At 56.1% G+C, this 27722-nt stretch overlaps 2 protein-coding genes across 2 annotated transcripts; both read right to left on the reverse strand.

Moving 5' to 3' along the window:
* On the reverse strand, positions 1 to 27722 carry BMP8B (bone morphogenetic protein 8b). Its single transcript, XM_060019971.1, has 7 exons — positions 27386 to 27722; positions 12187 to 12376; positions 11607 to 11755; positions 3751 to 3945; positions 2885 to 2964; positions 2219 to 2329; positions 1 to 150 (listed from the first exon to the last, which is right to left on the reverse strand). Exons 1-7 carry the CDS (start codon positions 27720 to 27722, stop codon positions 1 to 3), a joined length of 1212 nt encoding a protein of 403 aa, XP_059875954.1.
* Positions 8103 to 9948, reverse strand: OXCT2 (3-oxoacid CoA-transferase 2). Its single transcript, XM_060011581.1, is given in 2 exon segments — positions 8103 to 8227; positions 8496 to 9948. Coding segments are annotated over 2 exon segments (1578 nt in total).

The raw sequence follows: 27722 nt of genomic DNA on the forward strand, positions 1-27722 counted from the left end.
TCAGTGGCAGCCGCAGGCGCGGACCACCATGTTGCGGTGCTTGCGCAGGATGACATTGTTGCTGCTGTCGTAGTAGAGCACGGAGGTGGCGCTCAGCTTGGTGGGCGCGCAGCACGCCTTGGGCACCGCGTCAGGCTTCATCAGGTGCACCTGGCGGGGAGGGGGCGGCAGGCAGAGGCGTGAGAACCGCGGGTACCCCGTCCCAGCGCCCAGCTCCTGCCGCCCGGGCTGCAGCCGCTCGCCCCTCCCCGGCGCCATCTCGCCCCGCAGCCCGGCAGGTGCTGGCGCGAACTCTGCCCCGGCCCCGCCCCCCTGGCCACACCCACCCCTCCCGTCAGACCCTGCCGCTGCCCTCAGACCCAGCCAGGGCACCTGTGGCTTCTGTCACAGCCCCTCCCGTCAGACAGGACGACCCAGACCCTGCTGGCCCCCGGCACGTGTCCCAGGTCCTGCCTGCGCCCCTGCAGCGCCGCCCCCGGGGTCCCCTCTGCTCCTCTCTCCTCCCTGCGCTTCTGCAACGTCCCTGATGGTGTCTTGTCCACATGAGCTGTTCCTGGTCCGGCTCCCCTTCCAGACTGGGAGCCGGTGAAGGTCCGTGTTACACCTGCTGGCGGCCAGACTTCTAGACTCACCCTTGGGGTGTCCGACACTGTTGTTTCTCAAAGCACCTCCACCCCTCCTAACGATTTCTAGGCAGAGATTGTTCTGGGCAGATGGCCACTGAGGGCACAGGGACCGAGTCACCTGCCCAGTTCCATGGCTGAGGCCGAGGCCGCGGCACGACGGGGACCTGGCACAGGGATCCCGCTACCCTCCTCCAAACAGCTCTACCCCTAAAGACAGCCCGACTGAGTGAGCTCTTGCAGCCTCTACAAAAATATTTATCTGGAGACTCGGCAGGATGAGCTGCCGTTCACCCTGGACTCTTCATCGGGGCCCCACATGGAAGGGCCCGGAAGGCAGCCCCCCAGCCTGTCAGGGGCTGGAGAGAAAAGGGAACCTGCTTCCATCCACCGGGACCTCCCAGGCCTCAAGGAGGCCGCTGAGCAGGACCTGGGCGAAGCCGTCTCATGGGGGGCCCTGTCCGGCAGCCTGGCCCCCGGTCCCCAGAGCCCAGCCTTACCCCAGAAGCCCCAGCTCTGAGCAGCCTGCTGCCAGGACAGGCTCCATCACCCCTGACCTTCTTCAAGGAAGGCAGCTCCCCAGGGGTCCAGCAAATCCCATGTGACCATTGGGAAAGGAGGCATTATCCTGGGGTCCATGCTGCCTTAACTCATTTGCTCTAGGGCATCACCTTGAACAACCTGTAACTGCAGTGTCCAGGTCAATGTTCTAGAAAGAAGCCTCAGCACTAAAAAACATTTAAAACACTTAGCAAGGGCTTCTCTGGTGGCGCAGTGGTTGAGAGTCCGCCTGACGATGCAGGGGACATGGGTTCGTGCCCCAGTCCGGGAAGATCCCACATGCTGCGCGGAGTGGCTGGGCCCGTGAGCTGTGGCCGCTGGGCCTGCGTGTCTGGAGCCGGTGCCCCGCAACGGGAGAGGCCGCAGCAATGAGAGGCCCGTGTACCGCAAAAAATAAAAAACACTTAGCGATAAGCAGCAGCGACAGTGTTCCTATTAGAAACTTTTTCAGCATTTAAAGTTTCCCCAGACACCGGGGCATCAAAAGCCTGTAGAGACACAAAGAGCCCAGAGGGACCCAGAAAAAAGAGCCAACGGGAAAGGAACAGGAGGGGAAACCAGAGGGGCACGGGGTACCTGGTGACTCCTGCACAGGAAGAGGGAGCAGAACACACACGTGTGTCACCCACCCCGACCCTGAGGGAGTGTGTGACACACAGGAGGCCGAACGTGCCAGTGAACATGGTGCACGTGTGTGTTCCGAGGGCACAAGTAGCCGTGTGGGATGTCCGCCTATCATGCACGGGCTGTGCCTCTGACCACCAGCAGGCGGGCCTTTGTAAGTCTGGTACCCACCGCATGGACGTGCAAGTCCCCCATGTGCGTGTGTGTTCGGGTGCACGGGTTGGGGGTGGCCCACACGGGGACCAGTTTCTGCACGGCTGTGGGATTTCACTGCACGTGCATGCAGAAAGGTTTCCATGTAGAAAAAGCTCCCTGACACAGCAGTGCTGCCATCACCTGCTGGCTGCACGCGCCCCTCTCCTCCACAAACCCCTCCCCTGGGCGTCCAGGCAGAGGGACGCGGTACTGACCAGGGACTGCAGGATGGCGTGGTTGGTGGCGTTCATGCAGGAGTCCAGTGGGAAGGAGCACTCCCCTTCACAGTAATAGGCTGAGTAGCCTTGGGGGGCGATGACCCAGTCCTGGGGGCAGGTAATGGGAGAAGGTGAGTCCCATCCATGTGCCCCTCCCGAGCCCCCCAGTCCAGCACCTGTCACAGCACAACTCAGGGCTGCCCCTTACCCTCCCTCAGCCTCAGGGCCCACCAGCCCACCCTCGGGCCCCTCCCAGGGCAGTTTCCCCCAGAAGCCTGACATCCACCAGAAGACCCTCAGCAGACAGGGCTGGGCACGATCTCCGTCCCCTTCATGCGCCATCAGCGCTCCGCTTCGTCCTCCCCAGCCCACCCTCAGTCACAGCAAAGGCCAGAGGCACTGCCCACCCTGGCCTCAGTTTTCCTGCTGCAGCTCTGACATTTTATGGCTAAGGATTCAGACAGTCTCCATTTTCATGGTTTTCACAAAAAAGCACTTTTCACTACAAAAGCAACACATTCTCCCTTTAGAGGACTTGGAAAAACAGAGGAAAATAAAACAAGAAAATGCAAATCCCCCATGTTTCTACCTCCTCTTGGACATACACTTGCCATCTTCAAGGTGGGGACTGTCATTTAGGAAAGAAGGAGAGTCAGGAATTACCAGCCAGCCAAGGTCCTGGAAGCTGACATAGAGCTCATGCCGACGGCACACCTGTCGGCCGTGGGAGCCGTGGACGTCGTCTGCGGGGGACAGAAGGGGCGAGGTCTTTGCTGGGGTTCCTGCTTTGTGCACCTACCACGGGGAGCTCCTGAGGTGGGGGACGCCCTGATGGGCTCATTTGTTGAGTAAATGAACGATGGGAAACTAACCCATTTGGTCTCATAAAGCCCATCTCTGCAGCTCTGCTGGCGCCGTGACCCTGGTCAAGAACCTTCGACGGCTCCAGATGATTCCCCGTGGTTACAGTCACCCCACGCTCAGCCCAGCCTCCCCTGACTTTCAGCCTGTGACTCCCCATGGTCCACTCAGCAGCCCGGGGACCCTCTGCCGCCCAGCAGCCCCTCCTCCTTTCCTCCCGAGACACCCCTGACCTCATACGCCTCTCCAGCCACGCCCATTCCAGAGGACAAGTGGCTCCCACTGAGGCCAAGCAAAGCGTGGCTCCCCGTGAAGGAAAGGAGGGCACCAGGGGGCTCTGGTCCCCAGGGGCTTGGCCTGGTAGGGACACCTTCACAGAAACGCTTGGATCCTGCAGGGCGCCCGGGGCAGCACCGAGGGCCACCAGGGGCACCTGATTTTGACGGGGGGGTGGGGGGGGCCTGGTGAGCCAGGGAGGGCAGGAAGGGACTTCAGGGCAGCAGGGGCAGTGAGGGCAGATGCTCAGAGCCCTGGAGACCGTGCAGTGGCTGGTCCCCAGGGTGCAGGGGCAAAGTGGTGTCAGGAAAGGTGGCTGGGTGACTGACCATGAGCCTGACCCCACTGAAGCCAGGAGGGTTCTGTCCCCACCACCTGGTCCCCAACCTCACCGAAGATCCCCGGCAGTTTGTTTGGGGGCGGCAGCTCGTTGGTTCTTTTCGGCAGCTTCCTCCTCAGGGGCCTCACCGCCCGAGGGGCTCGGACGGGGCCGGGGCTCGCCCTGAAAAAGGTGACCACGAAAGGCTGTTGGGAGCGCGGTGCCTGTTGCCCCAGCAGACCGGCCAGGCCAGGATCCACGCTGTGCCCTGAGACGGAAAGAGCAGAGAGGGCGGTCACTCGAGGGTGGGGCCCTGCACGGGGACACAGCAGGGACCTCTCTGTGGGCGGGCCAGGAGCACGGAGCCTGAGGCTGCAGGGGACCCACTGGGCCTCGGTTTCCTCCTCTGAAGACCCGGGTCCAAAGTCCAGCCCCAGCCCCCAGCGGGCAGGTCTGCAGGAGCGGGGGAGGGTCCTCGGGATCACAGGTTCGGGATTAGTGATGGTCCAGGGCACCGCCCGTTGTGACAGCGCTTTACAGCTTTCAGTCAGTTCACGTGATGATCTCAGCCAGTCTTCATGGTGACGCCAGACCCATCATTTCCCTGAGAAGCATCAGAGCCCCTCGGTGACGGCTCAGAGCACCACTACCGGGGACTCTCAGAACCAGGGTTCCCATCCATCTCGGGGCCCCGAGGCCCGAGTTCTACCTTCCACCCCATCCTTTCTGGGGATCAGTGTAGGATTCACAACACCCGGCTGGCGGGAGCGGCTGCCAGGACTCAGTGCTTGCTCTGCTGAGCAGCGCCCAAGAGCAGGCCACTCACCGACGCCCCCAAACGAGACCCCAGGCTCCGCGGGCAGAGACATTTACCCCAAGTCCACGTTCAGACACGTGCATCTAATTCCAGAGCCCTTCTTACCCATTTAAGTTCTCAACCAGCGGGTTTGTGCTTTGAAAAGGAAGAAAGAGAGAAAAGGCTGTGGGCAGAGACATGATGGGGCCTCAGCCTAGGAGCAGCGATGCTGGTAAAGCTGGGGTTTTACCCGCAGCTGCTGAAGCCTGAGGAGGCCGGAGAAACACGCTGCTCATCCCCGGCAAAGCCACCTCCACCAGTGGCGCTACCTTCCTGTGCCTCTTTGCAGTGCCAATGGCCTCTTGTGTTTTCATTGTCACAGTGATTGTAACAACAGCTGTAAAGAACCTTAGAAAAAATATCTCCCATAAACCCCTCCCCTGCTACAACGCATCATTTTCATTTTTCTGGGATATTTTCATATGTTAATTTACATTGTGAGTGTAAGAAAGAAGTCTGTACTTTTCCCAATTTTTCCACGTAAACATTTTCTTGGTTGTTAAGTCTCAACTATGAACATTTCAAATGTATAAAATTCCTTTGAGTAGATACATCTGAATATTTAGATATTAGTTCATCTTTAGACATTTATTTCCTGGCTTTCATCATAAAGATGAGAACGTGATAGAACCTCTTCATGTCCTTTCCCTGTGGAATTTTCACACACTAAACAACAGGGCATGACTACAAGCTCACTGTTAATGTTTCTTAAAGCCCAGGGCTGAACATCCCACTTCCAGGTACATTTCACCCCAGTGTTGCAGCAGTGATGCACAGGCATAGACACACAAGCCCATATATGTGTGTGTGCACACACGTGTGCATTTACACAGCTACTGTACACATGTGCACATACATAAACATGTGTGTTCTATTAGTGGGTCTCATGATCCTCCACTGCACATTACAGGTCAGGGACATCGCCGGCCCTTACACAGCTGTGCTTTAGCCCTGAGTCCATGGGCCAGAGTTGACTAAACAACTAATCGACCAGAGACTAACCTTTGACCTATGACATCACCTGCCACAAACATGCACTGGGCCCATCAGAGGTGCCACTCAGGGATGACCCTGCTGAGACAGGAGCTGACACTGGAAGGGGCCCAGGGAGAAGCCGTTCGGGCAGTTTGGGTCATGGCAGGTTAGGGTCACGAGGAAGAACAGCAGGCCCGTGAGGATGCAGAGCCACAAGACACACAGCAGCCCTTCCACAGAGGGAAGGCCCGTGAGGGCACCAGGAGGAGGCCGTGGAGCGACGGGGCAGGCGGGCGGCTGTCGTCCACGCGGCACTGGAGCGGAGCTCCACACCTGGTGGACGCATGCGGCGGCCTTGGCCCGGCAGCCCTCCAGGCCTGTGTGTGCAGCCGCCCTGTCCTGTGAGTCCCTGGAGAGCGCTGTCCACTGAGAGGCCAGGGAGACCTTCGGTGCTCCCGAGGCTGTGCTCACTGTAGGCTTTTCTTGTGCGACTGTCTGGTCAAGGATCGTACTGGGGTCCTCTGGGCGCAGAGAGATTGGGTCACAGGGCAGGCCCCGGCTGTCCAGGTGGTGGCCCCCAGGCTGCCTGGCTCTGGCGGGACCCTTTCCAGAAAGCAGAGGCAGGAACTTCAGGAACCTCTGAGGCCCAGGGTTCCTGCCTCTAGACCTGAACTGTGAGGGTGCTGGCAGGCATGCTGTCCCCTTTGTGAGAGACGTGGGATGTGTGGCCACACCTCGAGATGGGGGCCACACTGTGGCCTCCCCCAGCACGCAGACCCAGATGAAGATGCTGCTCCTCTGGGCCAGGAAGGCCCCTGACACCTCCAGCCTCCCCCCATTTCTGAGTCTACCCCGTCAGGGCCCGGGTGTCTTGGCAGCTCCCCTGCCCTATCACAGCCCTGGGGATTCATGCCCCCTCCCCTGGGCCAGGCCAAGATTGCTCCCATCTCTCCCCAAGGCCTCTTTCTCCTCTGGGTGCCACCTGCCCCTTCCCTGCAGCCCCTGCCCCGCCTCAGCCTGCGGTCATGGATGTGACCCTAGTGCCACATTGAAGGACAATCAGGACGCCTGGCTGAAACCCTTGGAGGGGATCCAGCTGTGACCAGGTGTGCTTTTGTCCCACAGGTTATTTATTTCCTCACCGCATGAGAACTAGGAACTCAATGCTTTTCCTTCTTTCTACTGTTTAACAACCCTGTAACTCGTCTGCTTCTGGAAACCTCTGCCTGTCCCAGGCTGACGCTGGAAGACGTCTCCCACCACGCAGGGCAGATCAGTCCTCCTCCCCAGAAGGTGCTGCACAGTCCACTCAGTGACGTCCATCCACTGCCCGCCTGGTCACGGTCCCCTGACACTCTGTGGCTGTCCCCTCAGGGGCACTGTCTCTCCACTCCAGGATCCGGGCCTCCCGTCAGGGTGAGGCCGCAGGGAGCCTCTCTGAAAGGCCTTCCTTGACCAGCTGGAGCTTCCTGTTCTTACCCACGGGCTCCCATCCATTTTGTGCAGCCCTAGAGCCGCATTGAGAAAGCGCAGCCTCCATGGCAGGCCTGGGTTTGAACCCCACACACGCACGCACGCACACACACACGCAAACGGAAACTCATTTTTTTCTGTCTAGTTTGTGAGACTGTGGATTCAGGATGAAGTACGTCACTGCCCCTCATGGGTTTCAAGGGAATATGAACAGGAGGCTGGTTTAGGCTCCGTAACAGAGAAGAAGGGTCTAAGTGTCTGATCTGGACGACACAGGAACGCTATGATTTAAGAAGAGAAAACCCATCTAAGTCCACCGCCCGGGTTTGTAGAACTCCTCCCATCCTAAGCCGCAGCCTTTGGCCACACACAGGCGAGCTGTTTATTCACAGAGGAGACTTCCTGGTGGAATGTCGGCACCAAACAGTCTCTCCCCCTTCAGTTGCCCCTATTACCAGTTTAGTGGCCACCTAGACGGTCTTGCTTCCCTTCTAGAGACATCTATTTAGCTACGAGGAGGAGAAATGTGAGAGGCAGAGGAGGTGAGGCTACAAGGAAACAAAACTTAGTGACAAAATGAAAGTCCCCAGAAGGAAAGTCAATAGGGTCAAAGGAAAAAAATCTTTCATTTAGACAGCGTTTCTCCTGGTTACGAATTCACATTTATGTGTGTATGTTTTCATAGTTCCAGTACACTAAAACGGTGCCTTCCGCAGACTCTGGGTGGAGTTGTTCCTCCCCCATCACTTTTCCCTACGTTTCATGATTCATTCACAAGAGCAGGAACTTCAGTGAAACCTTTCCCATGGGATCATCTCAAGCTGCACAGAATTTAATGTAAATACCACAGACAGGGAGGAGGGTGATTGGAGCAGAGCTTTCTCAGAACTCACGGGACATATAAGGTCAGTGCCTCTGTTTTCCTTTTGTTTTTAATTAAAGGCATGTCCCTCTCGAGAGAACAAAGCCTATCCAGTGGCAGCCCGTCTGGGATGGCAGGAGAAAGCCGGCCAGATGCTGGTGAGATGCAGAAATGTGACTGAGGCTTTCTCAGGATGCAATCCAGGAGGTTAAAGGGAGAAGCACACGCTCTGGGACCAAGGTTCACTTTCCGGCTAGGTTTAGACGTGCTGCATGGGTCTGAGATTCGGGGAGATGGCAAAGGTGCTCCCCGTGCTCTTTTCGATGTCCTCCACCATCAGGCCGTCCCAGAGCTCGATCAGGGTCAGTCCTCTCTTTTTTTTTAAATTAATTAATTAATTTTTGGCTACGTTGGGGCGGGCATTTCTCTAGTTGCGGCAAGTGGGGACTACTCTTCGTTGTGGCGCGCGGGCTCAGTAGTTGTGGCGCACGGGCTCTAGAGTGCAGGCTCAGCAGTTGTGGCGCACGGGCTTACTTGCTCTGTTGCAAGTGGGACCTTCCCGGACCAGGGCTCAAACGCGTGTCCCCTGCATTGGCAGGTGCATTCTCAACCACTGCGCCACCAGGGAAGCCCAGTCCTCCCTTCCTGTGCATGTCAAACACGGCCTTCTCGGTGATGATTCAGTCCACACACCGCTTTCCATTCAGCGGCATGGTACATTTCTCCAAAATTCTGGGTTCACTGGCCTTGGTGGAGTGCTCCATGGTGACCATCACTCTGGTCTCGGTACTGGACACCAGATCCATCGCACCCCCCATTCCTTTCACCTTCTTGCCGGGTATCATCCAGTTAGCCAGGTCACCGTATTTGGAAACCTGCATGGCTCCCAGCAAGGTTAGGTCGATGTGTCCCCCTCGAATCATGGCAAATGATTCATCGCTGGAGAAAAAACAGCCCCCAGGAAGAAGGATCACTGTGTGCTTGCCCGCGTTGTTGAGATCTGCGTCCACCTCCTCTTTCAGTGGGAACGGACCCAAGCCCAAGATTCCATTTTCACTGTGAAGATGAACGGTTATAGTGGGGCTGATGTAGCTGGTGGCCAGAAGAGGGATTCCTATGCCCAAACTGGCACACAGGCCGTCCTCAAAGTCAAGAGCTGCCTGCTTGAGGATCTGTGTCCTTATACTATCTGCAGACTTGCATATTTCATCATCCTCTTTCCGCATCGTTAAACGCTCATTTCTTTTCTCATATTTTCCCCCCTGTATTCCTCGATCTAAGTAAATGTTAGGAACATGGATGTCCTCTAAGTAAATGTTAGGAACATGGATGTCCTCTGGGGCAAACGGCCCCAGGTCCACAATTTCTTCAATCTCCACCACTGAGGTTCTCGCAGCTTTGCACATGGGCACGTTGAAGTTCCTGGCGCTGGCCCTGAAGATGACGTTTCCTGCCCGGTCGGCCTTCCACCCTTTCACCAAAGCAAAACCGGCCGTGACGTCGTGCTCCAGAAGGTAGTGCTGTCCGTGGAACTCCCTCACCTCCCTGGGCTGACTCAGGATGGCGATGTGGCCGTCCTCTAAGGACTTGCTGGGTGTGCCTCCCTCCTGGGCCAGGGTCCCGCAGGCCGTGGGGATGTGGAAGGCGGGCACGCCGGCTCCCCCCGCGCGGATGCGCTCGGCCAGGGTGCCCTGGGGTGTGATCTCCAGCTCCAGCTCGCCCGCCAGGTACCGGTGCTCGCAGAGCGAGTTCTCCACCAAGTACGAGCAGACGATGTGGGTGGTCTGCTTGGTCCCCAGGAAAAGGTCGAGCCCGAAGTTCTCCTCCCCCACATTGCTGCTGACCACGGTCAAGTCCTTCACGCGGGTCTTGAGCAGCGCCCCTATCAGGTTCTCCGGGATCGCGCAGAGGCCGAAGCCCCGGACCATGATCCTCGCGCCGTCTGAGATGTCTCTCACGGCCTCTACGGCGTCCGCGTAGGACTTGGCACGCGCGCGGGCGCTGCTGGCGAAGCCGCACACACCGCCCGTCGCCAGCGCGGGCACCGAGCGGCCGGCGGGGACCCGGCGCCCGAGCGCAGACTCCAGGAGCCGCAGGGTTGCCATCGTCCGCTCCGCTCCGGCTGGGGCTCCGGCCCCGGGCCCAGCGGGGACAGGCGGCGGCCGTGCGCGTCCCGCCCGCGCGTCACAGGGCAGGGGGCCCCCGGCGGTGATGCGGCCGCCCGGCTGGCTCCTCCGCCGCCCCGCTCCGTCTCCGCGCTCCGAGGGCCCGAGGCGCCGAGCTTCCCGGGCCGCGAAGGCGGGAGGCGGGACCGGTCCGGACCGTCAGGCGGGACTGGAGGGATCCGGGGACGGGCGCACGGAGGCCCCGAGGCGACGTCCCTCCGGGGAAGCCTGGGCGCCGTCTCCTTCCTCTCCATCGTCACCCTTCCTCCCCGGCGCGCTACTCCCGTCCCCCCCGCCCCCATGTCCACCTGCACGTCAGCGGTTCCCACACCTGTGTCCCCAGCGCGTACTGTCCTGGAACCACATTTGTCACAACTAATCAACCAATACTGGTATCTTATTATTTACTAAACATCACGATCTACTCAGATTTCATTAGTTTTCTCCAGCGTCTTTTTTCCAGAATCCCACATTGGCATATAGTCATCACAACTCCTTAGGCACCTCTGGGCTGTTACAATTTCTCAGACCTCCCGTGTTTTTTGATGACCTTGACAGTTTTGAGAAGTACTGGTCAGGCAGGTGTTCTGTAGAATGTCCTTCAGTTTCAGGTTGTCTGATGTTTTTCTCATGGTGAGACTGGGGTTCTGGGTTTTGGGGACGAAGACCATGGAGGTGAAGTGCTGTTCCCACTCCGTCAGATCAAGGGTGTCTGGGAGCTGCATGACGTGTTCATGGGAGCCTGAGCACCCGGCTGAGGGGTGCCACTTAGGTTGCCCCTGCAAAGGTACTGCCCCAGCCCACGGCATACTTTGGGAAGCAAGTCTGTAAGCGCAGCCCACACTGAAGAAGGGGGAGAGATGCTACACTCCCTTGAAGGGGAGTGTCTCAGAGGGTTGTTTTATAGAACGCTGAATCAGATCCTGTCCCCCTCCACTGCTATTAAATAAGATGACATTTATTTCAGAGTTACTGTTTTGCCCACTTCTCTCAGCCTCCTCACAGCCGTTGCCCAGCCCCCTGTGGCCCCCGCTGTACCACAGACACACCAACCCTGGGCCCACCAGGAGGCTCTCCCCCAAACACCTGCTAAATGAATGAAGGTGTGAATCCTCATTCTACAGATGAGGAAACCGAGGCTTAGGAAGGTAAGTAACCTGCCAAGGTCACCGAGTTAGAAGGCTGCAGAGCGGAGATTCACACCCAGGCCTCTGCCTCAGAGCCTGAGGGTGTGAGCGCTTCCCCTCGCCCAGCCCAGGACGGAAACTCCTGGTGCAGAAGGCAGCTCCGTAGAGTAGAAAGAATCTCCCATTTCTTGGGGAGGGAAAACGTGGACTCACTCTGAGCAACACAACTGTTGGTCCTGCAGAAGGAGAGGAGGGACTCTCGGCTGGTAGGGGGTCTCCTGCTGTCCTGCACTGCGGGAACCTCACTCTCTACCCACTGAGCCCCCGCGGAGGGGTGGAGGTATCCCCCAGCGGCACAGGTGGAAAAGGCCAGGCCTCCAGGGCCACGTGTTGGGCTCGAGCTGCGCCTGCCGCCAGCAGCTTCTTCGGAGGAGCCCCCAGGGGAAGGTTCGCTGCTGACCCGAGTCTTACCATCATCTGTTTCCACATAGAGGCGGAGTCCCAGGTCCTTGTTACGGTTCAAGAGCCAGCGGTCACTGGCTGCTGTCACGTCCAACACCAGCCAGCCCTCGTCCCCAGATCGGAGCGTCTGAAGATCCAAAAAGAACAAGTCAGACTCCCTGTGGACACGAAAGAACAATTAACCGAGGGCCGGCACAGCTGCCTTTGTGTTTCCAGTGCCCTCCTGGGGGACCATTAGTGGGGCATCTACCCCGCCTGGCTCTGGTGCCTTACATGCCTTTTCTCACTGCGTCTACCGTACAAAGGTGTTACTGTGCCCGTGTACAGATGCGGAAGCAGGCTCAGGAGCTCAGTGACCTGCCCATGTCCCACCGCTAGGACAGTAGGATGGGGACTTGAATCCAGGACTGATGCTGGGCCTCTCCCCACGGTGACACGAGGCCTCGGGCCAACCATCTTTGTCCTTTGAGGGTGGGCTGCCCAGGAAGCTCCCCTTCTGTCCTCTGGGAAATGTTCCCCCCGGCACCCAGGGTTGGGCCGGACCCTCCGACAGAGGCTTGAGTGGGCCCGCGGGGCGCAGGGCAGGCACCTGTTGGACTGCTCCAGGACCACCTCGAACATGCTGATGTGGAGGGTCCAATTGAGCAGGTGGGTACTGGGCAGCTTGTAAATCCGGAACTCCGCGGCCGTGACGGCCTCCCCCGCCGGGATCTGGGTCAGGTCAAAGCGGAACTCCTTCCACTGGGGCTCCTGGTGGCCCAGGGTGTGGTCCCGTTCCACTGCAAGACAAAGTGGGACTGGTGGTCACTTGTGGTTCCAGCTCAGGCTCTGGGGTGGGCAGGGCCGGGTGGGATCTGGGGGCCTGGGCAGTCTGGGTGGGACCGCTCCCTGCTCGAGAACAGGCTTGTCCCAGCTCTGCCTCCCGGGTGCCGAGAGGGCTCGGGGTACCGTGTCGTGAGGCGCCTGGCATGGCACCTGGCACACGGTGGTGCCACAAGGGCAGTGTCCATGTCTGGTCCGCAAGCCCCAAACCCAGCCTGCCCTGCTCAGTACCCTGCTGGCTCTGGGACCCACAGATGGGGCACAGGACAGGTCCCTCCTCTGGGGAGATGGACATCAGACCCAAGGCAGAAAAGGGCCACGGTGGCAGCAGGGACATAGCTGAGTGCACCTGGGCAGGACGGGGCTCCCGGAGTCAGCCGGTATGTGGATGGGAGTTGAGGGGAGAGAGGGCTTTGGAGCTGGGCCTTGAGGGGTGAGAGTGAATTTGCCACGATGTCAAGGGAGAAGGACGCTGCAGAGGCAGGGTCCAGCCTGAGCAAAGGCCTAGAGCCGCGGAACGACAGCACCGGCAGGGAAAACAACAGCCATAAAGCCCAGCAAAGGGTGGAAGGACGGCAGGACCCTCTTTGGAACAAGGGGAAGCAGGAAGCGGGGCCGGAGGGAGACACGGAAAGAACCAGGAGGAGGCGAGGTAGGATGACAGCTCCTGGAGATGCTGGGTCAAGTGCTGGGGAAGCTGGAGGATCCCATGGCATGATCTGAGCAGGCTTCCCGGAGGAGGTGACACCTGAACTGGCCTTGAAGGATGGGACTGACTCTTGGTAGGTGGATAAGGTGGGGGAGAAGACATTCTAGGCAGAGGTCCTGCACAGGTGTGAGGTGCTGGGGCCGCCCACCATCCCGCAATGTGCGGCTCAGGGCATAAGTCTGGCTGTGGCCTGACTGCGGAGAGCTGGAATTCTGGCCTCAGAGCGTGGGCTGTGCTCTGGCCAATGGGGCGTCAGGGCTCTGGGCAGCAAGGGAGTGTGGTTTAAGGGTAGAGTGGAAGCTATGTGTGGAGGCGAGGGTAAAGCCCAGGCTGGAGGGGACTCGATGCAGGCCAGTGGTAGGGCTGCTCTAACAGTCTGGGCAAGAGACCGCAGGAGCAGAATAGACCCCATATTTCCCCAGCTGCCCGGAAATGCCCAGGACAGTATATTTAGAGCGTCTCACTTTAGCCTCCTGTCACTTTCAAACACTAAAAATCTGTGTTTCCGCAAAGCAGGGGCGGGAGCCTCCCAGAGCCTTCCCCCCAAAACCAACACTGAGATTTTAATTACATGTCTGTGAGTCTTTTTAAAAATTCTCTCTCTGGCTACTGGACTCAGAGACCACAAGTCACCAGGCTGGTGGCAGAGGCGGATGTGGGAGCACTTCCTGTCCTTGCGGTGGAGACCTGGTCCGGTGATGGATGGGCAAACAGCTGTGCTGGGCGGGGCCAGTGGACACATGTTTGGGCAGGAGATGGGCGTTTCATCCCCTGACCAGGGAGGAGAGGAAATAGAACCTCCATTGTCTGACAGGGTGCTGGACCCGCAGTAGATGCCCACCTACGAGCCAGGCTGTTCCGGGGCAGCGTGTCATAGGAGGATCCGGGTCCTCCCATACAGGCAGGGCACGGAGGGCAGTGTTCTGGACCTTTGCCGAGTGATGCTCGCCACGAATATCACCACACGAGTCCCCTCCTCCCTACAGACTCCCACACAGAGCTTTGGGGACAATTTCTGTGGATTCGGTAACTGCAGAGACCACCTCGGTTACGTGACTGTGTAAGCATCCCTGATCTACTGGATGAAATAGGTCCAGGCTGTTGGCTGTCACAGGGTGTGGCCCTGAGAATAGGAGGGGTCACTCAGCCATGCCCTGAACCTGACCCCTCTCAAAGCATTCTTATATATCTGCCCCCAAGGCACAGTGGGTGACCCTTGGTGGGTCACTGGGAACCTCTGCCTGCAGGCCTGACACTGACTCATTCATGTTGTATCCAGGACTGAGGGAACAACCACAAACCTGCCAGCTCCCGCGGGCACCAGACTCTGTGGCCTCCCTCCCTTGCTGAGCTGGGGGCCCGCGTGTGCTGGGTCAAGAGAGCCCTGTTCACCTGGGTTGACCCCAGTTCCAAACTTCCATCCGGTGGGTTTGTGAAATCGAAGCCCACCACCCCCTCACCCCCGCAACAGATCCAGCACAGGAAACTGCCCACCCCAGCAGGTCCAGGCAAGCACTAGAGGCGGGACAGTTTTAGGAAAATGATTTTCATCAGAAATTGGTGAAATATGCTGAGTGTGGAACTGGGTAAAGAGAGTGACTCCTTTATCTGACAGTCAGTGGGGAGCGGAGGGCGAGGCCCCCTGTGGAGTTGCAGGTTTTTCAGTGCCTGTGGCTTTGAGTTAGGAGAGAGAGTTCCCAAAAGCTGGTGTTCTGCGAAAGCATTTTCTGGCACCTCTATTTCCCCCTTGTTAACTGTGCAGACCGAGCCTGTTTTAGCCAGAGAGGCAGCTTAGGGCATCCTGGAGGGTTCTGGCCAGTGGTCAGGGCCTCACTGCAGGCCTGTCCCTGCACTAACCAGGTATGGAAATCCCCTCTGGGCCTGGTCTTCTGTGTGAACTGGGAATGAGGAGACACCCAGCTTTCCTCACAAGTCCATGAAAGGACTTTGTAAATAGTCAGGCAATGGACTGGGAGGGATGGCTGTTCAACAGGAGTTTGGGATGAGCCTGACTTGCAATCTCCCAACTTTGAGCCAAGATGAGATACCCTCGAAGGCCATGTCAGCAACTGCAAGGCCATGGGGTGGAGGGGAAGGGGAGATTTTGAGTGATTGTTTTCTAAATGAGTGTACTCATCATTCATTTATTTATTCATTAATTTATCAAGTTCAATTTATAAACGAATTTATCAGGTTCTTACGGTATGTAAGCGTCTGTTCTGACTGGGAGCACAGCAGTGAACAGACAGAACAAGACAGCGCATTCACAGTGTTTACAGTCTAATGGGGGAGACAGAAGAGAAACAAACAAGACAAATAAAATAGGGGATGCCATTTCTATTGTAAGTAAAATACAGAGCATTATGGTTTCAAGAGGACTGGAAGGGGTAGGGGGGCTTGTCCTTGGGTGCTCAGTATGGCCTGTGAGAAGGAAATAGGTAAGCGCAGATGTGCGTATTCTCACATGGTGCTGGTAGGGATACCATGGAGAGGAATTTGGCAACATCCTTTTGCAATACCCTGGCAAAATTACCTATGAATTTATCCTTTGACCCAAGATTCCCAAAGACACACTGGCAAAGATATGAAAAGACAGGCACAATGCACTTCATTGGGCACAGGGAGCAGACAAAGGTATGTCTGGCTCCATAGGCACCTTGCCATGTTTATTTTCCACAAAATTATAAAAAGCTGCCCAAAGTGTTCAATCACTGAACCAGCTTTTCTGTCTGGAGAAGCAGCAGCAAATTAATTTACTTTCTGGATCGCCTTAATGCAGCCCCCAGAACAATAAACAGTCACGATTCACCAGTGAGTGCTCACTGGACCCTCGGCCTTCGCCTCCAGCCCGATAAACCAGCTCCAGACCCCGCGGCTGAGGGGAGGGCCCACAGGAGGAGGCGGCGTCCACCACCATGTCTGAGGCCCTGCACCCACAGCTCAGGCTCCAGATGCCACCCGCCCAACACCCTCATCGGCTTTGGCTATTTTTGTGCCTTGACAAAATGCAGAGTCACCCGGACAACCTAAATCTGTCTTGTTCCTGACCAGAAAGTAAGACTTCAAAAGACACCCCCTTCCTCCAGTCCAGTGTGGCTATTAAGAGAATGGCATCTTCTGACCTGACAGTCCTTCCTGCCCTCAAACCCTTCCCCAGCCCCTCAGGGCCCATGGGAGGGTCTTACGCTGGGCTCTGCTGTCCAGCCTCCGCCCCTCACCCACACAGGCTGGCTCTGCCCATCCTCACAGCCTCCTGGGCCCTCTGGTGCAAACACCCTCCCCCTGGAGTCCCTCCCCGAAGCCGCTCTCTCTGGGGTTGCCCCATCCCACCAAGGATAAAGGCTACTTTCTTCTTGGTCCAGCTGTGAAAGCCCCCTTGCCCGCCTCTGAGCCCACACACATCAGCCTGCCGGGCTCTCCCTGTCCCCGTCCCGGGGGTCCCCGTCCCTGGTTCATCTGCCCTCTGGACGGTGACCACTTTGAGGACACAGACTGAACAACGTGGGGTGGAAACGGGAGGCCTCAGCAGTCTGCTCATCCAGCCCCTCGTGTCCCGGGGGCCCAGAGAGGGGAGACCTGGCCCCTCATCCCAAGGGCTCCTGGTCCCCAGGACAGCGGCTCAGCGTCCAGCAGCACAGCCCCTGGGCTGGGGCGTCCTGCTGGTCTGGGAGTGGCTTCCACGTCACCGAGGGTTTCCAACCCAAGCCACCCATGTTCTCACTTTACTGTGGGACTCGCCTCCGTTCACGGCCCGGCCCCCGAGGTGGAGGACAGGCTCCCTCGGGGCCCCGGAGGCGGATGGGCTGGGCCCGTCTGGCTGGTCCTGCCGGTAACAAGGCCGAGGGGCCCCTCAGACCTAAGGAAACACCCGGGTCTCCGCGGCCTGTGCGGGTCCCGAGTGAGCTGCAGAATCCATCACCCCCCGGTTCTGCCCCTTCAGGGCTTCCTCCCGCCCAGGAATCTCAGCGCTGCCCAGAGCAGGCCCCCCGCTTCACTTCTGGGGGTATTTTTAGTCAGTTCTCATTACTGACTTTTTCAAGAGCTGTTTCCATAAATGGCTCTGTGCTTATAATTACTGGTCCAGGCCTCGGCCGGCTTCAGAGCCCAAATTAAAAGGGAACAACCTGCCCACTGCACCACATCAAGCCCGCCAAGGCCAAAAATAGATCCAAGGAGATGTGAGCAAGAAGGATGCGGTTCCTCCAGTTCAAACCCAGGAAAGACCTGAACTGTGGGGCTTTCCAGAAAGACGTGGTCACGGTGACACATCCCCTCTCTCCCGTGGGGAATGGGTGCCCGTGAGGAGTGGCGGGTGTCCTCCCGCCCTGTGCCTCAGCCCTGGAGGAGCCCCATCAGTGGGCAGGGAGGGTGGGGGACACATTCTTCTGTGGGAGCTGGAAAGGCCTTCGTGGCAACCCTGCCTAGATGGGAAACTGAGGCCCAGAGGGGCACAGACTTGCTGGGGTCACGTGTCAAGTTAGGGGCCCTTCACGTGGACTTGCAGACTTGGAGCCCATATAAAATGAGTGGCCCTGGACTTTCTGGGTGGCGATACTGGTATGGGGGAATCACCTCTCCACAAGATTCTTCCATCAACAGGCGCCTGAGAGGTGGCCTGCTGAGGCCACTGTTCTCCAGGCAGGGCCCTGCAGGGACTCGGGTCCCAGGGGAGGGACAGGGTGATCTGCAAAGATGGGGAGGCTGGAGGGACCTCCCTGGCGGCCCAGTGGTTAAGACTCTGTGCTTCCAATGCAGAGGGCGTCGGTTCCATCCCTGGTCAGGGAACTAAGATCCCACATGCCGTGTGGCATGGTCAAATTATAAAAAAAAAAGCAATAATAAAAAAAAAAGATGGGAGGCTGGCCCTGCTTATGTGCCACCCGTCCAGGCCCAGAGTCAGATTTGGTCGCTGTTCTGAGGTTGTTCATAGTTTCTTAGTAGGGCCGGGGGGTGGGTAGGAGAAAAAGGGACTAGACGTGCCCCCGAATCAGACAGGCAGAAAGCAACTCCATTCCTAAGAGGAATACAGATGATCGAGGTGGAGGGCGCTCGTGGAGGTGCCTTGGGGAGGAGTGGTCAGAGAACACTTTTCTAGGAAACATAGTTGAGAGTGGTGGAAGAATTCTGACAAGCAGAAATGGAGTAAAGTATCCGAGGCAAAGCACGGAGGTGGGAAATAATGTGTCAGCTCCCATTTTTTGAGCACTGAACTGTATGCCAGGCACCACCCTGGGCATGTTACACAGGCCATTTTTGTTAATGTTTACCTAACTGTGTTAGTTATCTATTGCTGTGTAACAAATTACCCCAAATATAGCAGCTGAAAACAACCAACACTTATTATTTCACATGGTTTCTGAGGGTCAGGAATCCAGGTGCTTAGCTGGGTGGCTCTGTCTCAGGGTCTCTCATGAGGTGACAGTCAAGCTGTCAGGTGGGGCTGTGGTCTCTGGAGACTTGACTGGGATGAACAGACCCACTTCTAAGCTCACACTTGTGGCTGAGGGTAGAAGACTCCTCATGTGGACCTCTCACGACATGACCTTTCCTCAGAATGAGTCATCTTGGGGGTGGCAGGTAGAGCCCAAGACGGAAGCTGCAATGTTTTTATAACCTAATCTTGGAAGTGACACAGCATCCCTATTGTCACATCCTATTGGTCACATAGACCAGCGCTGGCCCAGTGTGGGAGGACATAAGGGTGTGAAAACCAGGAGGCAGGGATCATTGAGAACTATACTGGAGGCTGGCAACCACAGCAACCCTGTGAAAGAGGCATTCTTCACCCCATTTTATAGCTGAGAACACCGAAGATCAAGGAAGTTAACTGATTTGCACAAGACCACACCCAGAAGCCCCCAAGGTGGGATGAGAGTCTAGGTGTGTCTGTCTCCAAAGTCTACATTCTTTCTCCCCATCCACAGCCTCATCAGGTTGGGGACATGTCAAGGGAACACCGCAGGGTCCTGCTGGACTAGAATGTCAAACGCCGAGTGCCAGGCTGGCAAGAAGGAACACGCAGAAGGAGCCCAATCAGGAGAAGCCATGAGTGGATTTTCACTTGAGGAACTGGAGTTCCAAGAACAGGCTGAGAGCTTTTTCACCTCCATGCCTCCCCTCTGCCTGGACACCTTCTCCTTTCACCCGCTTCTGACTAAGTTCTACCCTTCTTTCAAGGTCCAGCACAATGCCACCTCCTTCAAAGCCTTCTCTGTCCCCCAGCCAGGAGGCCATTCATTCCTCCCCCTCTTCTGGCCTTGTTCATCCCCCACAAATGAGAGAGCGACCTGGTCTGTCTTCTGCAGCACTGAACCTTCATGCTCGTATCTGCGTGGGGGAATGGCCATTTCTCCCACTTTGCAGTCATTTACATTGACTTGTCTGTGGGCCTATCTTTCCCACTGTAATGAGCGGATCTTAGGCTGGGGCTCGTGCTTTGGAGTGGGCACCAAGATAACCAGGGAGGGCAACAGCACACAGTAGGTTCCCAGGAGTGTTTGTGAAGCAATGACCTCAGACTGAAGGATCCAACCTTCTCCATACCTGGGTCTTGCAGCCTTTGGCTTCCCCAGAACCCTTCCTGGATTCAGAGCCCTAGACTGTTCTGAAGGAACGGCTGCGGCTCAGGGGGCAGAGCCAGCAGTTAAAGGAAATAACTGGGTTTTACTTCTGGTCTTGTCACTGACCACCTGGACTTGGGCTAAAAACAAACAAACAATCAAACCAGGCTAACATTTACTGAGCATTTACCAGGCACTGTTTGAGCCCTTTACATAGAGGAAGTCATTTAATGCTCATAGCCATCCTAGGAGGCAGGAACTATTATCGCTCCCATTTTACAGATGAGGAACCTGAGGCACACAGCAGTAAATAACTTACACAAAAGTCATATAAATATGTCTTAGGTCAGACTTCCTGGGCAAACAGGCTGAGTGGGTAGGTTTAGTGGAGAGTGTTCTTGCAGGGAACAAGCAGGAGTGGGCACAGTTGAACAGCTGACGCGATCACAAAAGGGCCATCCCATCCCATCTGCACGGGGAGCTCTGGGCTGATGGCCCTTCACAGTTGTCCCTCCTTGAGGCAAGGGGGCTGGGCATTTATACCCCAATAAGCCAGGATGTGGGGTGCCCAACCTTGAGCAAGAAGCTGGTGGACTGATGTCGAGAGAAGGACCCAGCCGTCAGCAGCCCACCCTCCAAGCAGCTGGTGCAACAAGTGACGCAGTCCCAAAGAGAATATCTGGGGAGCACCGCAGCATCCACTAAAAACAAGTGGTAGAATGGGGATCTGATCCTGGAACCGTGTTCTTACCACTCGGCTCCAGGTCCCCAAGTAAATGATGGGGGCGGGAGGGTAGACAAACACAGCAGGCTCTTCCGCATAATTCTGGCTACTGTTTACTGAGCGGTGCCAGGCACTTGCTAAGTTTTTCAATGCCTTAACCTGTATAACCATTGCACTATGGTACAGGTATTATTATCCTGATTTTAAAGATGAGGAAACTGAGATGCTGAGACTTCAAGTAACCTGTTCAAAATCTCACAGATCTCAAGTAGCAGACCCTGAATTAAAACCTGGTCTTCCCCACTGCGCTCTCCCACCTCCAAGGCCAACCTTCCTCACTGCTGTGACCCAGTTTTCATATCTGCTCCTTTGGATCTGGGCACCCAGGACCTTGGGCCAGTCACTTATACTCTTTGAGACTAGACTTCTCCCTTGTCACCTAGGGGCAATAGTAGTCATTTATCTCAGAAGGGTGAGAAAAGACTGAGAAGATGGGGGCGGGGAGGAGTAGCCAGGCATCAGGGGTTCATAGGGCACACCATTCTGGTGGCCAAACAGAGTTTTGGAGAAAAGAGACCCACCTTCAACTCTTGGACAGAGAAGTACCTTTGGAAACCATCAACAAAATGAAAAGGCAACCTACTGAATGGGAGAAAATATTTGCAAACCACATTTCTGATAAGGGGTTAATATCCAAAATATATAAAGAACACACACAACTCAATAGCAAAAAAACAAACAATCCAATTTTTTAAATGAGCAGAGGAACTGAATAGACATTTTTCCGAAGAAGACATACAAATGTCCAACAGGTACGTGAAAAGGTGCTCAACATCACTAATCATCAGGGAAATGCAAACCAAAACCACAATGAGCTATCACCTCACACTTGTTAGAATGGCTATTATCAAAAAGACAAGCGGGGCTTCCCTGGTGGCGCAGTGGTTGAGAGTCCGCCTGCCGATGTGGGGGACGCGGGTTCGTGCCCCGGTCCGGGAAGATCCCACATGCCGCGGAGCGGCTGGGCCTGTGAGCCATGGCCGCTGGGCCTGCGCATCCGGAGCCTGTGCTCCGCAACGGGAGAGGCCACAACAGTGAGAGGCCCGCGTACTGCAAAAAAAAAAAAAAAAAAAGACAAGTGATAACAAGTATTTGTGAGAATGTGGGAAAACGGGAACTCTTGTGCACTGTTAGTGGAAATGTAAATTGGTGCAGCCACTATGGAAAATAATATGGAGGTTCCTCAAAAAACTAAAAATAGAACCACCATAGGATCCGGCAATCCCACTTCTGGATATATATCCAAAGGAAATAAAAACAGGATATCAAAGAGAAAAAAGTGTAGGTATGGTAGTGGTCACTTTGCAATATGTACAAGTATTGAATCATTACGTTGCACACCTGAAACTGATATAATATTATATGTCAATTATATGTTAATTTAAAAAAAGATATCTGCACCATGTTCACTGCAGCATTATTCACAACAGCTGAGACGTGGAAATAACCTCAGTGTCCATCTACAGATGAATAGATAAAGAAGATAAGGCACGTGCGCGCGCGTGCGCACACACACACACACACACACACAAGGGAATGCTATTCAACTATGAGAAAGAAGGAAATCCTTCCATTTACGACAACGTGGATGAAACTTGCAGGTATTACGCTAAGTGAAGTAAGCCAGAGAAAGACAAATACTTCATGATATCACTTATATGTGGATTTTAAAAAGTTAAAAAGTCAGAAGAGTAGAAAAGTGGTTGCCAGGAGCTGGGGGTGGGGGAAATAGGGAGAGGTTGGTAACAGGGTACAAACTTTCAGCCGTAAGTTGAATAAGGTCTGAGGAGCTAATGTCAAACGTGGCAACTATAGTTGATAACATTATTATATAATTTTGAAATTTGCTAAAAGAGTAGAAATTAAATGTTCTCACACACAAAAAAGAATACATATGTGAAGTGATGAATGTGTTAATTAACTAGATGGGGGGAATGTTACATGTATATGTATAGTAAATCATCCTGATGTACACTTTAAATAACTTACAATTTTATATGTCAATTATACTTCAATAAAGTTGAAATAAAAATAAATGAATAAAAGGTAGACAGATAAAAAGAAAAATAATGTGGTCACTTAATAGTCACTTTCAAGACGGATAAAGGATTTATTGTTAAGTGAAAGACAAAATGGCAAAACAGTGGGCATTTAGATTCCACTTTGTAAAAAAGAATAACACAAATTGATAAAATATCAGGGCTGGTTGCTGGGGAAGGGCTAAGCTAAAGGACTAAACATTGGTTCTCCCTGAGGTAGACAGAGGATTACTAGGAGCTTCCATATTATATGTTTCTAGACATATGGTCTGAATTTTCTATCATGAAATTCTATAATGAATCTATATGGTATGAATTTTCTACAATGAATATGCATCAGTTCTATAAATCCCAAAACAAAGATAATCACGTTCCTAGTTTACAACACATGCTCACATTTAATACAGTCCAATTTAGCAGCACGTACTGCACCTAATGATGGGCCCTGGGCCAGGGGGAAAAGCAGCTTCTGTGTAGGACAAGAGCAAAGGGTGTGCAGGCAGGGAGACAACCTGCTGTGTACCTTGGGAAAACCACCAAACTACCCTGAACCTCACTGTCCTCTTTTTATTTTTATTTTTTTTTGCGGTATGCGGGCCTCTCACTGCTGTGGCCTCTCCCGTTGCAGAGCACAGGCTCCGGACGCGCAGGCCCAGCGGCCATGGCTCACGGACCCAGCAGCTCTGCGGCATGTGGGATCTTCCCGGACCGGGCCATGAACCCGCGTCTCCTGCATTGGCAGGCGGACTCTCAATCACTGTGCCACCAGGGAAGCCCCCTCACTGTCCTCTTTTTAAAGAAAGATGTGACAGTAAATGTGAGATGAAATGAAAGGACAGACATGGAGGTTCTGGGCATGTGGTCATCACTGGGTGTCATCTCACACAATCCCTGAACAGCCCCTAGGGTGGGTACCATGAGTATCTCCATTTTACAGAGGAGAAGACTGAGGTTCCTAGAGGTGGACTGAAAATCCAGATCACACTGAGAGTAGTGGGTGGAGTCAAGATGCAAATTCTGTTGAGTCCCAGGCCAGAACCCCCAGCCCAGAACCCCCAGCCCAGTCCTGCCTGCCCTTCCACTGTCCATCCGCTCCCGGTTTCCAGAGAGAGGCGTCACTGTCAAGACCACGTGAAAATCACCTTGTGGCTGATGTACAGTTATCTGTCTCTCTCTCTCACTGGAAGGTCAGCTCCACAAGGGGAGACTTAGTTTCATTCCCTGTTATATTCCAGGAACTAGAAGGGAGCCTGGCACAGAGCAGGTACTACATGACAATTTGTGGAGTGAATTCAGGAAAATATGCAAGAATTGCCTATTAAAGGACCAAAGAAAGTGACCCTGGGGCTCACGGAGGGGAAGGTCAGGGGGCTGAGCAGGACCCGGGCCAGGTCCCTCGCTCGCACTGAGCCCTGCGTCTCCCGAATCCAACAGCCTCAGCTCATCCCCACCCCTGTCCTCAGCCACCCAGGATCACGGGAGTGAATCAGTCCAGTCCAGGGAAGGGTCAGGACCAAAGTGAAGACGGCCCATCCAGTTCTGGCTACACTTCTGCCTGCAGTGCTCTTTGTGCCTCAGTTTCTCACTCTAGAGCATGGGCACCTGGTGCTCCAAGGAGAGGAGGCGGAGAAGGGCTCAGCAAGAACATGCAGAGGTGGTCTCTGCTGCCTCATTCCTCCCTCAGGGCTGGCTGGGCCGGCTGAGGCCCTCGGGGGTCCAGCCAGTCACACCGAGCTGGGCGGCGGGATGGGTGGTGGTGTGAGAAGCTGCCTCCGAGGAGCCACAGGGCCGGGGCTGGGAGGCACCTCGTTTTTCTGACACCATCGCTGTGGACTGGACAGGAAAGCAGAGGCCCAGAGAAGGGAAGGGATGTGGCTCGGGACGTGCAGGAGTCCACGGCAGGCCCAGGAGGGACAAGAACCTGGGCGCTGCCTCCCAGATCAGGGCCTCCTCCCCTGAGCTCAGGCGGCACCAGGGACAGGCTCCGTCTGCTCCTCGAGGGCACTGGCCCCGTCACTGTGTCCTGGCCAAGGGGAGCCAAGAGTCCACAGGCAGAGATCGACAGGCAGGCCAGGCAGGGCCCAGCTCTGACCGCAGCCCTGGCCCCCAACACAGGCCCTGTCAGTCACGACACGGCTCCTAAAGCATCTGCTCAAAAGCAGAGGCCTGACCCCTGGACGGCAGGCCCAGGCCTCTGGGTCCTACAGGTGCCACTGACGGTCAGGGGCCCGGCAAGCACCAGGCCCAGCTGGCTTCTCAGGAGCTGATGAGGCCAATAGCAGAGGTGGAGCTGGAGCCAACAGGTGTGGGAGCCTCGGCGTGGGCGCTGATGCCACAGCGACTGCTGTTAGACTCCACGGTGGTTCAGGGGCCGCTGACCTTCAGGGGCCTGGAGCCGGGGCCTCCAAAGGAGGAAACAATCCTGGTAGGTTCTAATCCCCCACATCAGCCTAGGTAATTACCAGTTAAAACTACTCGAACTGAAGGAGTTTTACTAGTGCGATTAGTACACGAGAATAAAGAAGGCCCTCAGACAGCTGGCTGGACTGCCCACAGGCCAGGCTTCCACTGAACAAAGATCTGCTTGTTAATCCACAGTGTCAGAGGCTTTAGATCTTCATGAAACACACAGAGGTGGTGTGGGAAGAAACTGGGATTTGGAATCCACAGCCTGGATGATGCCATGGATGTGCTGTGTGACCCTGGGTTGGTTATTTAACCTCTCTGAGCCCATGAAATGAGGCTGGTAAAACAGCTTCCCAAGTTGCTGCATGGGTGAAATGAGTATTTATAGGACTATGGAACTTCAAATGCTAGTTTTTATTCAAAAACAGATAGAAACACCTTTGGCTGACTTTAAAAATCTGTTTCTGGGTTTCACATGTCTATAAGACATGTGGGGACATTTCCATCACATCCACACCAAGGCTGAGCGGCAGCTGGGAGGGTCTGGTATCAGCACTGACCAGGGCCAGGTTCACCCTAAAAAGGGGGCTGACTTTCTGCCCCTCCCCCTCTATCAACCTATCACACAACAACTCTGAGGAGCCCCATTTTACAAGCAGAGATCTGAGGCTCAGAGAGGGCAAGGGACTTCCCTAAGATCACAGAGCAGAAGCTGGAGGGCAACCAGCTCCTCCTGAGCTCAGGGTGCTGCTCGACTCACAGCAGCAGCTCCCACCAGGGCTGTGCACCCCTTGCCCCAGGGGATGCTGGGGGAAGAGGGACATGGGCTAGGCGGTGACTCACTCAGATGGACGGCTCCCCTGGAGGCATTCTCAGGGTGACTGCATCCACAGCTCTTCTTGGTCCTGAGCCCGGGGTCAGCTTGCCCCCAGCACGGAGCTCCAGCCTCAGTTCCACATGTGGTCGCCTCTGTCCCAAGTCCCCACCCCTGCCCTCTAACCAGGAAGGTGGCATCTAGAACCCGCCAGCCCAAGTCCTGTGCCTGGCACTGGGCTCTCCGCAGAGGTTAACGGCTGCCTCCTGCTGCTCGCTCCCCCACCTGAGCCCACCACGAGCTCTGGTTTGGGGGGGACGGGCCTCCTTGAGGCAAATGGCTGAAGACCCACAAAACTTACTGTCACTCTGACCCCTGGGTTCCTCTGCCGAAATCCCTCTGAAAGCTCTCTCCACCTTGAAAGCCTGCCCTCCTGACACAGAAAGGTCACCTCCTTGAGCACTGGATGGAGGGCCAAACAACCTGGGCCTGTCCTGGCTTGGCCACATAGAGGCCACATTGTCCTGAGCAAGACACTGCCTCTCTGAACCTCACTGTCCTCATCTGGGAGATGGGGATGAATATCATGTCGCTAACAGGGTTGTTGGGAGGGTTAAGAGCGGTGCTGTAGGTGAAGGGAGGCTGGTGACCATGGCAAGGATCCTCTCCCTGCTCTGGGTCCCACAGCTCTCCCCACCTGGGGCTGAGCTGTAGTCCTTGGGTCCCCAGGTCCAGCCTAGTGTCTGCCTCAGCTCAGACTCCTGCCCCTCACTGGCCACAGACAGGAGGCAAAGCAGGTGGGGGACATATGTTCATGAATGTAGATTAAAGAGAGTTTAGTAATGGAAAACTTATCTTTGAGAACTTTAAGGGTAAATGGCTCCACGATTTGGAGTATAATTTCTGCAGAGAGGAAAAGCTGGGCTTTACGTGGGAGAACAAAGAGGGTCCAAGCTGCCCATCAGGTCATTCAATGGCCTGGACACTCATTCCATGACAAGCCAAGTCCCGGGTGTGAGCCCAGGGTGACAAGACCACAGTCCCTGCCCCGCTGAGCTCAGAGTCTACTCCTTCTCCACCGTCCCACCCCGCAGCAGCACCCCACCCCCACGTGGCCCAGGGAAGAGGCTGCTGTGGACTCAGAACAGCTGGGTCCTCATCTCTACTCTGGTGCTTTGATGATGTGACCAGGGTTTTCCACGCTGAACTTTGTCCCTCTCTTCAGTACCGCCCTTATCAACGTGACAGCATCACAGCCTCTGTTTACTCATCTGCCTCCCTTCCCAGGACCAGACTGTCTTCCTGGCACTGCCCGCGTCCATTCGACACTACATGAATCTTACCATCAGATGTGTTTGGCTGCGGGTGAATGTACGCCTCTGGGACTCACATCCCTCATCTGTCCCTGACGGATCGGCAGCTCACCGACCCCCAACCCCCTGAGACTTCGCTGCCCTGACTCGGGCGGTTTTCCCTCCCGCCTTTCCTTGTCCACGACAAGGGGATTCCCCGTTCCCAGCAGGGCGCTCGCCCTGCCCGAGGTGGCGCACACGCCCCTGCAGCCCGCGCTCAGCCCCCGAGGGGCCCCTCGGCCCGCCGTCCCCCACGCGCCTTCTCGCGGGGTCGCCGCCACCCACCCCGGGCCCGCTCTCACCCATGTTGACGAAGCTCATGACCAGGTCGGTGCGGCCCAGGCGCCGCTCGGGGGTCCCGCCGTCCTCGTCGTCGTCGCTGGCCATGGCGCGATACATGTCCAGCATGAAGAGCGGCGCGGACGCGGGCAGCCGGGCGGCGGCGGGTGGCGCGCGGGGCCGGGGCCGCCCGGGCAGCCCGAGCACCGCCAGGATCTCGCGCTGCAGGTAGCGGCGCTCACGCGGGCCCAGGCGCCGTTGCGGGCAGCCGGGCGAGGGGCGCGGGCCAGAGGCGCCGCCGCCGCTCAGCGCGCACAGCGCCAGGCCTAGCAGCCAGAGCGGCCCGGGGCGCGCGGCCAT

This window comes from Delphinus delphis, chromosome 1 (assembly GCF_949987515.2).
Source record: "Delphinus delphis chromosome 1, mDelDel1.2, whole genome shotgun sequence".
In the NCBI taxonomy this organism is placed as follows: Eukaryota; Metazoa; Chordata; class Mammalia; order Artiodactyla; family Delphinidae; genus Delphinus; species Delphinus delphis.